This window comes from Hippoglossus stenolepis, chromosome 11 (genome assembly GCF_022539355.2).
Source record: "Hippoglossus stenolepis isolate QCI-W04-F060 chromosome 11, HSTE1.2, whole genome shotgun sequence".
Classification (NCBI taxonomy): domain Eukaryota; kingdom Metazoa; phylum Chordata; class Actinopteri; order Pleuronectiformes; family Pleuronectidae; genus Hippoglossus; species Hippoglossus stenolepis.
Genome location: NC_061493.1, coordinates 15057817 through 15070220, shown reverse-complemented (window position 1 = coordinate 15070220; position 12404 = coordinate 15057817). Strand labels below are relative to the sequence as shown.

General features: G+C 43.2%; 1 protein-coding gene across 1 annotated transcript; it reads left to right on the top strand.

Annotated features, from left to right (window-relative positions):
• Nucleotides 1-3332: 3332 nt before the first annotated feature.
• On the top strand, nt 3333-12060 carry dsc2l (desmocollin 2 like). The gene is made up of 16 exons (XM_035169969.2): nt 3333-3643; nt 3812-3902; nt 4020-4228; nt 4344-4454; nt 5678-5833; nt 6120-6264; nt 6358-6512; nt 6637-6771; nt 6916-7101; nt 7349-7596; nt 7758-7900; nt 8487-8708; nt 9128-9349; nt 9617-9732; nt 10132-10467; nt 10925-12060. Exons 1-16 carry the CDS (start codon nt 3605-3607, stop codon nt 11120-11122), a joined length of 2712 nt encoding a protein of 903 aa, XP_035025860.1. The 5' UTR covers nt 3333-3604; the 3' UTR covers nt 11123-12060.
• The last annotated feature ends 344 nt before the right edge of the window (nt 12061-12404 follow it).

Genomic DNA, 12404 nt, shown 5'->3' with positions numbered 1-12404 from the left:
ATATATACATATGCACAAATACAGTTTACACCCTCAGGCAATCATCCAGTGCTACTACACTCTGATCTGGAGATAAAAAACAATAATAATAATGATAATAATAATAACACTCACTTTTCAAAGCACATTTACACAGTGCTTTGTGCAAGAAAAATCAAATAAAAGGGACAAAATTATAATAAATAAACAGCCCAGGTAAAAGCAGAAGTAAGTTTTAAAGTACTCATTTCGATGCCTGTATGCATCTATATATATAGATATAGATCTATATATCTCTATATATAAACTAAGCAAAGAACTTAGATTAAATCAAGAAGGGCTTTCTGACAGGAAGTACATTCTGAAGTACTCCTAACAGTATAAATAAAGTATTTGAAAAAAATACAATAATTCAAGAAAACAAACTACTCTGGCTTTTTATTAAAAATGTCTTTTAAGAAGGGATTTAAAGTACGACACTGATTCTGCCAGCCTCATTTCTCCAGGCAGGTCACTCCAGAGCTTTGTGGCCCTGACTCAAAGGCCTGTCTCCTTCAGTCATTAGCCGGTTCTCTGGAGCTACACAAAGGTTCATATGGGATTAAAAGGATCAAAAATACAACCAGGAGCCAGGTCATGAATTGCTATGAAGGTCAAACAGGGAGCCAGTGTAACGTGGCTGAAACAGGTGTTATAAACAGGTGATTGAACCTTTTAGTTCCAAAAACAAGACGATAACATTTGGATTTTTGATACATGGGATTTTATCCACCATGTATGATTGTAATGTTCACTCCCTTGCATCGGAGCCCCTTTGCGAAGCAGCTCTCTCACTCGTCTGCAAAACTTCTCCTTCACCTGTGAAATTCCCAAAGTACGTGAGGATATTTTGGAAAGGGAGGACATGTTGGCCAGTTCTCACTTTTTTTCAAAGGGCTGTTTGAGGGTTGGACCGGGATTAGAATTAGGTTTAGGTTATGGTTATGTGAACGTGTGATTAAGGTCTTGAAGGTTAAGACTTAGGTTTAGAAATGGTTAGGGTTAGACATTAAGTTGTGACAGTTAAGGTTACGGTGAGTGGCTATGGAATACACTGTGTGTGTGTGTGTGTGTGTGTGTGTGTGTGTCTCTATTGCATGCAGGCGATTCTGAGTTAATTTTAGAGATACACAGAGGGAAATAAACAGGATAAAATAAAGTTGCATGTTTGGGCACACTGGACTGGAGTGTGTGTGTGTGTATAACTGTGTGTGTGTGCACAAGTTTCTTTTACAGAAACACACACAAAAACGAGATGTTTTTGAGAGATGGCAAACTCTCATTGTGTTTTGGCACAATGAGAGTTTGCCCGGGCAACATCCACGAAACTTTTACTCCCTGTGGCCAAAGGTGTGTCGGAGCTGAAACACGGTATCAATTAAATCCGACATGATTGGGTTATTCGTTTCAATTTATTGTGTACGCCTCAATTTTTACTCTACTACACATGTGGCACATGGTAGAATAGCTGCTTTTGTTCAGCAGTGACTAAGTGCCTTTGTGAGTAAGGTGGCTGGGCGGTTTCGATTGAGACCTTATAAGGCACGACGAATGATATAAATCTACATGTGTGTAAAAGAGACAGACAGAGAAATGATTCCACTTATATCTGTGGTCACATCTGTGCAGTGAGTTTGGCATATTGATGAAAATGCTCCAAAAAGCTTCAGAAGTTTATTCTGAAATGCAGCAGATTGAGAGTGGTATGAAATTTGACTGAGGCACCGCCGTCATGTTGGTGGATATGAAAAAGCCTCTTGAACTGTTTAACACGTATCAGCTGTAAGGCTTTTATTGCACTCATTAAATATAAGTATTAGTCCATATTATCATTAAGTACACACCAATAATCACGAGCTGTTGCTCTCAGTAAAACCTGTTTCACCGAAAAACAACCCTGACACATGTTGTGAGAGCCCCACCCTTCCTCTCATCTGGCACCCATCCAGAGGGAGTGGAGCGAGTTGGGGCGGAGGAGCCGCTTCAGGTGCAATCGGAAAACTTTCCCGCCTGAGGGATCGTCGCTGTGTTTGTGCCATCTTTTAAACCCTTTTCAAATGTGTTACCTGGAAAAATCTGGTATTCTACGTATCATCTGGTCGGAACGCCTCACATTATTGTCCTCATGTAGACAGTTGGCTCCTGACTAGATTTCCTAACATCAAGTTGACACACCTGCAATTCCTTGGACGCCCGGACAATGAAAACATGATACAGACGAACCGATGAAGTCACACGACAATGACGACAAAGACTGGAAGAGAAATGAATCATCTTTGGTTCACTTTAGAACTCCACTATTCAGCAGAAATACAATATTATTCCCACAGTGTCAGTGAGGGAGGGAGAGGTCAAGTATAGTGTGATCATTACAATACCTAAGAACAAATGTATCCATTCGAACGTGTACTTATACTGTGTACTCTGTACACACACAGAAGCATGAGTGCAAATAGGCTGCCTGTCTTTCTAGCTCGGGAGGTTATTTTGCTGAGTCTGTCTTGCATTTAGTGTTGGGACTCCTTTCCCCAAACCCTTTCATTACGTCCACGCCCAAACTCAAACATCAACGCCGTCTTCCTGACATTATTTTCACCTTTCCTGTTGCAGGCTCACTTCCCAATCACACCACTGAACAACAAGGCCTGCTCCCTCCATTACACAAGACCCACATTTTAAAGGACACACGGCCCCAGTGACATTGGCTCTGGCCACATTTATCAGCAGTTTATAGAGATAGTGAGCTCTATCCTGTGGGAGAGGAGCCTCCCCCACTCCAGGCTTCGCAAAGCTCACATTCCTGTGGCGTTAACCAAGTTCTCTTCCTCCTAAACGCCTCAGAGGAGAGAGGAGGGGCCTGCTGGGGTCAAACTCTGTGTAGACCTGGACAAGAATTCTCGGACCAGATACTCTTGAAAAACAGGCAGACGGACAAGTAAATAACCAGGGGGGGGACGGGGGGACGGAGACAAGAGATTACTGCTAATGAGGGCGAGCCCCACATTGGAAGAGCACCTGCTCGAGCCTTAACAGAACGATGACCGCCTGAATGCTGAAGACTTCTATTTAGCACTTTTCCCAGGCATCTGCATCTCATATGGTGCAGCTATAACTCACCCATGGGAGAATTCATGGTGTCTGGTTTTTGTTCTGGAACTCCTGCAACAGTCTAAAATTGATCACAGAGTCAGTTGAGTGTTGCAGAAGAGTTGGACAATGTTTCCCCCTGCTGGCAGGAAACACACAAACATACACCCCCACACCACACACACACACACACACACACACACACTTACAGGGGTTGGACGTGTTCAGTCTCAGCACAATAGCAGCCAGTGACAGTGGGCACAGCCCAAAGGTGCAGTAGCTGTGTCTCTTCCAGAGTCTGGGTGGGGCAGCCGAGGTGTGTCCTTGCGTTGAGTAACCGAGCCAGTAACAGTCTGTGCGTACTAACGCAGAACACAAGGTGCACGGACAGGAGCTTTCATCTTTACTGGGGTTTTCTGCGGCCAAACAAACACATCATCTGTCACCTTCTTTCTGTCCACCGAGTCCGGCTTCCTGCTCCGGACATTACATTTAAGAAATGGCTAAAGTTCTATTAATCACCTTGTGCGTAATGTTGGTGAGTACTTTAACTTTCTTGTACTGGTATAAATGTAACAATGTTGTGTTTTTGTCAACTGTACAACGAAAACAATGTGTTTACTTGCGGTTGAACTGACACTTTAAGTTGATACAAAGCAACTTTGAAACGCGGATGTGAAAGTAACTGTAACCGACTGTTCTCCAGATCCTTCCCCGTGTGGAGTCGTGTTTCATCCCGAAGTACCTCTACGTGAATGTGCCGCAAACTATTCCGCCAGAATACGAAATCACCAAAGGTACTTTTTACTGATTATTGGTTATCGGTCAGTTTGAATCCGCTGCACCGATTTATTGTTTTTGCCATTTGTCTGTTTTGCTTATTGTTTCTTTCCTGGTGGGTTTTTTTTTTACAGTCGACGTCTCAGACTGCGACAGAAGCACCGTGCGGATCACTGTGACGGACCCGAGTTTCACGGTGATGTCGAGCGGGGTGATAGTGGCTTCCACGGCCGTGTACGTGGGAGGGAGCGAGCGGACATTTTCTGTGCGGGCCCGGGACGACGCGGGGCCGGGAAGTGAGATGGAAGTTCACCTTGTACCCAGCACTCTGTCATGGAAACCGGTAGGACCGCGCACTGACATTACACTGACTATTATACCTGCTTTATATGGACCCCAGCAGTAATGGACCCCTGTTTTTAACTTCCTCTGTTGTCTTTGCATTCTTCTTATCACAGTCACCCAAGAAAATCCAAGGCTTCCTGAAACGCTCCAAGAGAAGGTGGGCCCCCCCCCCCTTCAATATATTGGAGAATGACAAGGGGCCCTTTCCCAAAGTGATAGATAAGGTAATATTCCTGTTGACAACACAACTTCACACTACCTGTCTGTACTGGCAACACAGTCCACATATTCCCACTTTTACTTTTGCTTTTACGAAGTACTTTTACTTTACTTTCTCACAAATCTGCCCCACCACAGATTCTCTGATTCACACACTCAGAAACAAGTGTCTGTGTGGTGGTTTACTTGTCAGCCAGATTACGCAAAAAACTACCCAACAGATTACCACCAAAATGTGTTTAATTGCGGATTAAGGTGCGGAATAACCTTATTTTTATTCTATACGTTTTATGATAAATTCCTTAAACACTCCAGGAGAAGGTGGAGTCTCCCAACCGTCAACATATTAGAGAATGGCCCAGGGGCCTTATCTGAAAGATCTGAAGAAGGTCATATTCATGTTGACAACAGAAGCTGCTCTAACGCAGCGTGTTTCAGCTTCACACCACATGACTCCTGGATCGTTGCTGGCAACACACTTAGTCCACGTACTCCCACTTTTACTTTTGCTGCACTTTACCTTCTCACAAATCTGCCCCCCAGATTTTCTGATTCCCACACCTTTTAATTACATGACTTTCTGCAGACTGTATGCAGTGCTTAACCGTCACCCCCATCAGGGAGGTTATTTTTACAAGTGTTTGTTTGTTTATTTGTCAGCAGAATTACGCAAAAACTGCCCAACCGATTTCCACCTAACTTAGTGCAGGAACGGGCCCGACCCCAGGAAGAATGCATTACATTTTAGTGCAGATACGAATCAAGGAGCGTATCTGGGGAAAACTTTTCACTTTTTAAAGTTTTATGATAAATAAATGCGATTTTCTTTCTGCTATAAATGGTATATGGACTGTATTTATATAGTGCTTTACAGTACAAGTCTTATTCACCCATTCACGCACACATTCATACAGCTCTTTCTCTATGACACCATTCATGCACTGTCAGGGGTAATTTAGTGTTCAATGTCTTGCTGGAGGATCCGGGGATCAAACCACTGACCTTCTGTTCAGTGGTCAATCCTCTCTACCTCCTGAGCCGGAGCCAAAGGAAAGAAATGTGTTGGATTGTTGGTGGAAGAATGCACCAGTTTAATTTAGATCATTTTCCACATGTTCCTCCATTACCTTCCATTTTGCCATTAACTATGATGGCTGTTTTATGAATAGCTGAATGCTGGTTTGTTGTTTACTGGAACGTGTCTGGATTTACGTGGTTTCTGTTGCAGGTTGTGTCCGATTCTGAAGCCCTACAAGACGTGTACTACACCATCAGCGGACCCGGTTTCGATAAGTACCCAGCTAACGTGTTCTCCCTTAACAGAGACACTGGGGTATTGAGTGTGCACAAACCAGTTGATCGTGAGATGTTCCCAAAGTTTATAGTGAGTGAGAGATATTTTAATTATCAATTATTGTTTGGTCTGTAAAACGTCTAAATATCCATGATTATAAATCTAAAACTTAAGGAGGTGTCATGGTCCAAACAACTGTATACAATTTTTTTCAGGTGGGTATAGTTAAATTTGTCACTATTGTCTGAAGCGACTCCTCGATAATGAAAATAGTGATTAATCTCCTATGGCCATCTTTAAAAATACATGAAACCATGTGACGTTCTTTGCGTGTCCCTATTTCTGAACTTTAATCTTATATGTATTTTTTTCACAGTTGTTGATCAGAGTTTTCAGCAAAAACACAAATGTGGAGACAGACCGGCCCTTGAACATCCAAGTAATTGTGGACGATGTGAATGACAATGCTCCGCAATTCATATCCCCGCTGCAGTTCACTGTGCTCGAGCAAAGCAAAGCAGGTGAGGCCCATGGAATGTACACCAGTTGTTCTGATGCGTGGATGACCTCAGTGTGGATGACGATAAACTAGATGACTATGTTTTAACTCACAGGGACAGTGGTGGGGAAGGTGAACGCTTCAGACAAAGACGAACCAGGCTCCAAACATGTAAAGATCAAGTATTCTCTCAAGAATGGATTAGACCTGTTCGCCATTAACTCAGATACCGGTGTCATCACCACAGTAACCAACACCCTGGACAGAGAGGTGAGCTTTTAATAATTTACACAGGAAGTCAACACAGAAATGAGATGCTTTGGACTGCTCTCTTGCATTCCTTTAGCACGTCATTTATCTTTCTCTCATATCATCTTTTCACCTTCCTCTTAAGGTAAAAGACAAGCATTTGGTGAATGTGGAAATCAGAGATATGGAGGGTGCAGTCAATGGGCTGTTCAATACGGCAACAGCAACAATTACTGTGGGGGATATCAACGACAACCCGCCGACCTTCACAAAAGCCTCTGTAAGTGCTTCTCTTGAACAGGAGCGCCTTGACATCACATGTTTTGTGACGGTCGAATGAAACACACCAGGTGTTTTGAACTTGTTATTGCTAAAAGATTGTTTATCTGATTTAAGAATCATGGATTTTTCTCTCCCCCCACAGTACACAACCACTGTCCAAGAAAATGAAAACGATAAACTCATCCTTCGAATTCCCGTCGAGGACAAGGATGTAGTAGACACGCCGAACTGGATTTCAAAATTCGAAGTCACTAAAGGAAATGATAATGGCAACTTCAGGATCGACAGGGACCCCAAAACAAACGATGGTCTTCTCTACGTCGTTAAGGTGAGATTGTGTATTTCTATTTTTACAATGAGGATGATTACCATGATAAAGTGACCATGAGACACACGTGAAACAGAAACTTCCAGCGGTTGTGACATTCAGTCCTAGTAATCAATCTATCATGACATGAGGGTATCACAACTATTTAATATGACATACAGCGGAGACTCACATCTTATGGGAGGTCAACTCAGAGAGCCATGACAACACATTTGTCTTTATAAAACACCCCTTCCTTTTTTTCCAGCCCTTAGACTTTGAGGAAACCCCAAAAGTAAAGCTGGAGATCACGGCACGTAATGAAGCTGAGCTGAGCGACCCCAAGCTACAGTGGAAGTCTATCCCCGTGGACCTCACCGTCACCAATATCGACGAGGGCCCACTATTCACAGCTCCTACCATCCGCTTCATCGTCAAAGAGAACACGCCAAACGGCACACGGATAGGAAGCTACACGGCCGTGGATCCCGAGACCAAGAGCAGCAGCGGCATCAAGTAAGTTACACCGGATAAATCAACCTCCCTGTGGTGCAACTAATAACACAACTGGAGCTAGTCCTCAGAACCACAACTATGTTACACCTCTGAAACACTGGAGGGCAGACTTTGACTGGCTGACCTGAAGAATGTGCTGTTTTTCCACTGTCGTCTCTCAGGTACTACAAGGAATCAGACCCAGCCGCCTGGATCAATGTGGATAAAAATACAGGAGAGCTGAAGGTTGCAAACACAATCGACAGAGAGTCCAACTTTGTCCAGGATGGAATTTACAACATCACCATGAAGGCTGTTGATGCTAGTAAGTGGCTTGTTACATGCTGTACACACAGAAAATATCATGAGCACAAATATATCTCAAGTACATCCGACCTTTATGGATAAAGACACAACAGCCTTCAACACTGTGCTGTTAACCTATTTTTTTTATTAATATCTAATCACTTTTTTATAAGCTCACTGTCCCCCTGTGGGTTTGACAGTCATCCATCATATTGTCACTCAAAACATTTTCAACGTCGAAATTTCAAATCAAGAATTGACGTGTTTGTCACATCTTTTGATTGGCATGGTTTAATCAACCGAAGGATCTTAAGAACCCCAGCCCCACCCTCACCAGTATTTGTCTGAACAAACAGCCGAGGCTTTGTCTCACCTGTAGACCGCAGGTGGTGAGACTGGTGATTTACAGTGACTCACAGATATCCGGTTTGATGTGGAGTCTGGGCTCTGGTCCCAGATACAGAATTTTTATATTACAGACAACTGACACTAATCCACAGGCAATGCCAGAATGCAACCAACTTAGGTTTATCCTGTTTTCCCCCAGCACAGACTTGTCCACATTTGTCCTGCGTGAATACTAATGTAATACCGATGAATTTCAGCCTCCAAAACAGGCACAGGAACAGTCATCATCCAGGTGGAGGACGTCAACGACAACATGCCAACAGTCCCTGTCAGTGAGCTGATAATGTGCGAGAAGCCAGGCGAGCTGGGCTCGGTCCTGGTTGTGGCTGAAGACAACGACGCAGCTCCCTTTTCTTCCCCTTTCACCTTTAGTATACCCACTGACAGCGATGGCAGGTGGTCAGTGGTGAGAGATAATGGTAGGTGGACGTATGTTTTTGTCCATCTATAATCTGTGTGATGGACAAAGTGTTTTAATAGGACAGTTTGAATTATTTTAAATGAAACATCTGCAAAATATTTACTATCTTCTCTTTTTTTGTGAAAGCAAATCAAAATAAACCAGAAAGTTGAAGAAAAGCATCCCAGTGAAGGAGCCGCAAGCAGCTTATTTAGAAGCTGATTGTTCAGAGCTCAACTGATAAAGATTTTTTGAGGCTAATAGTAATAACAAAGCAGCAACAGCAACAGCACATAGTCAAAATTGTCCGTTACAAGTAAAAGCCTTCAATTTCTATGAAGTTACAAACAATTTATCATTTTTTAAGATCTGATATTCTCCAGCTGTTGAGCGGGAGAAATAATAAGTCTTTTTTCTTTCAACACATTTCCTCCACAGCCACAGCAGCGATGTTGAAGCATAACAAAGAGCTTCCAACTGGGAAGTACATTGTTGCAGTGGACATTACAGATCTGCAGGGCTTTGGTAAAACACAGATGGTGCCAGTCAGGATCTGCGAGTGCAGGGGCGGAGTCTGCTTGGACCAGGACAGATCGTCATCATTAGGGAGCATGGCTCTTCTGGCAATGCTGTTACCTCTGGCCCTCCTCCTACTGCTCTGTGAGTACCCCGCTGCTACGCTCCCGCCAGCAGAATTGTTCGGGCTGCACTGTGCCGATAATGAAACAGGAGCTTTGTGCTCATGCATGAGTAAAAGTGCAGGAAGGGTGACAGAAAGTTTAGGATTCGGTTGCTGTTGAATTATGCATTGTATATCATGCACTACAACACCATTATGCTCACTCTTGTGATGCCTTCCACACATTTTTAAAGAGAAAATTTCCCTTCATGAGCACTAATTTCCAACTTTCTAACTTGTCCCAACAGGTTTACTCCTCGGCTTATTCTGTTTGACGGAGAGAGAGAAGTGGGTGATGGAAGATATAGGAGACAGCGGTGGAATCATACTCAAATCAAACACCGAGGGCCGAGGGGAGGAAGTGGTAAGAACGGAGTAATGAAAAATGGTCAAGAATCCTTAAAGGGGACATGTAATGCTTTTTTTGTTTTTCTGTCTAGTGTTATTAAGGTTTTACTTCGCACACATTGTGACATCAAAATGCCGGACATTTGCATAATGCAGGCCTAGCACCTAGTCTGGTACGCCCCCCCTTATCAAGCCAAGTAAAGCGAGAGTGAGGCGGACATTTCCTACACGTGCTTGAAGTCGATAACCGATCACAACAGAGTGGGCCAGCCGGCCAATCAGAGCAGGCTGAGCTTTATTGGTAGAGACAGGATCTGAAACCAAGTGTTTCAGACAAAGGACCCTGATTATGAGCATAATTCTTCTTTGCATTATTTATGTCATTGATTTTGTTTGTTTTTGTGTGTTTCCACAGGATGTCAGTCTCATCCCTGTCACCAGCTTTGCAGGCGACGAAGCAGCAAAGGGCTCAGTTAAGGGTTTGAATGCAGGATACCCGGGATTAAAGAGCATGAGCACACTCGGACCTCATAGCACACTCGGAGCTTATAGCACGACCGACAACTGGATGCACAAGTCTGGACCTGACTTGCAATACACAACCCAGTACGATGCCCAGTACGATGGCCAGTACGGCGGCAACTATGAAGGCCAGCTAGTTGGAAGTGGCGTGAACTTCGACAACGGACAACTTCAGCAGGGATCATCTTTTCTCCACAACTGGGAAGCAAACGGCATCTATCTACACGGGGTAATGTTTTTTTACTGTTTAAGACGTCTTTGTGTTTTTAATATTAAATGCAAAAAAATAAATAAAATAAAATATATATATATATATATATATATACGAGTGGATTTTAGCTCAAAAAGTGATGGAAAAGAGGCAGAATTGAATTTGCTCCGATTCTCGCACCTCTGAGGTTTAATAACTTCTTTGTTATCTGTAAGAGCTTAGGTGACTCTCATGTGTAATGTAATCTTGTTCTGTAGGGCTGTGATAGTATCCTCTGTAAACTTTAATAATTCTCAACTTCTCTGCGAGAAATGGCGTTTGTGTATTTTGCTGGTGAACTGTTTGTTTGCTGTGTAATATCTGGCTGCCAGTCATATCCTGAGCATCCTGGCAATATCACACAGTGTAGTATCTCCCCTCCATCGCCCAGGGTGACAACACTCAGAGTAATAACATGCTTCCTCTTGTCTGGCAGAAACTGCAGTACCTGGGAACAGAGGAGGATGGACGCTACGCGGATGACATCGGCCACTCCTACGGTTTCGAGGGCGTGGGCTCCGCAGCCGGCTCTGTGGGCTGCTGCAGCGACTTTGGCGACGGCGATAACCTCGACTTCCTAAACGCGCTCGGACCGAAGTTCAAAACTCTCGCAGACGTCTGTCAAAAGACATGAACAATTGAGCTGAAATAATGGTGTTTACTTTTCACCGTACAGCAAGTAGAGCGAGGCCTGGGATCTGAGTGCTCGATAACGCCCCTGAACATGAATGGAAAAAAAGAACAAACATCAGTGTGTGTACGCCCTGCTCTGCCATTGCTTTTTGTTTTCTTAGCTTTTTCTTAGCTGTTATTTTGGTAAGTCTTTTGCACTGAGAACTATGATGTACATAATCTGTATGTACTGTATTAACATGTCGCTTGGCTTTACAGGTCATGAAGTTTGTTGTTGATATACATGCAGTGAAGGGCTGTGGGGTTTTATAATTAATTCATAACAAATGTGGTTATTTTGGTTTTTATTCATTAATGCTGTTAATGGTAAATTATACAGTTTTGCATTTGTGTGGCTGCTTGTTCGCTAAATAGGCTGGATAGTTTTGATATATTTTTTAAAGAAAAATAAATAACTAAATGAAATAAGACAATGCACTTTTTAATATTTAAGGTGCAAAAAAATATTTCTAATTTACATTCCTGTCACATTTATAATTGACACACAATTAATGTTTACTGACTTCCAATGGTTTTTGGAAGACAGTACAGATCTGGCGCCTTGTCGTCCTCCGTGGTGGAGAACTGGGCGTAGGTTCGGGCTTGGCTGTGCCTGAGGTTATTGCAACATTCTGTCAGTAATCCCGCAAAAGTCAGCACAAGGGCGTGAAGGGGTGGAGTGAGGCGTCAACAACATCGCCTGCAACTGTCTGTGTACAAGGCGGAAAGAAAGCTAACCAGTTCAGACAAATGTTGATCTGATAAGAGTGATTTGACATTCCCCTGCGCTCATACGTGTGTGTGTGTGCGTGCGTGCGTGTGTGCGCGCGTGTGTATGTATGTGTGCATTCAGCTGTTAAATCTGTAATCATGTAGTGCCATTAAAGAATGTGTCTCTTGGTGAAGTTTTAACAGAATCTTATTTAGTTGTATACAAGCTTAATTTGAAGGAAAAGCTAATTTCAAATAAGATTTCTACAATTTTAAAAGTTAAACTGTTACTTAGCCACTGAACATTCACTGAATGATTTTCTCACGGCTCTAAACCCATGTTTTCTTCTATTAAACAAAGCTTCATTGTGCTGTTATGACTGTGGAGCAGCACCTCAGAGCAGAAGCGGTTGTGCGCTGTGCTCGGCCTCTGTGTACTCTAGGTGAATGATTTACAAGGTGTGGCAGTCTGAGCTTGCAAGTTACAAAGGGCACAATGCTGCACCTACTGCCAAACCTCTCACCGCATACAG

Excerpts from the sequence above, each read along its gene's own strand:
- dsc2l (XM_035169969.2), top strand. The coding sequence starts at position 3,605 with ATGGCTAAAGTTCTATTAATCACCTTGTGCGTAATGTTG. Across the intron at positions 7,102-7,348 it reads GTCTTCTCTACGTCGTTAAG|CCCTTAGACTTTGAGGAAAC; the intron begins GTGAGATTGTGT and ends CTTTTTTTCCAG. Across the intron at positions 10,468-10,924 it reads ACGGCATCTATCTACACGGG|AAACTGCAGTACCTGGGAAC; the intron begins GTAATGTTTTTT and ends CTTGTCTGGCAG.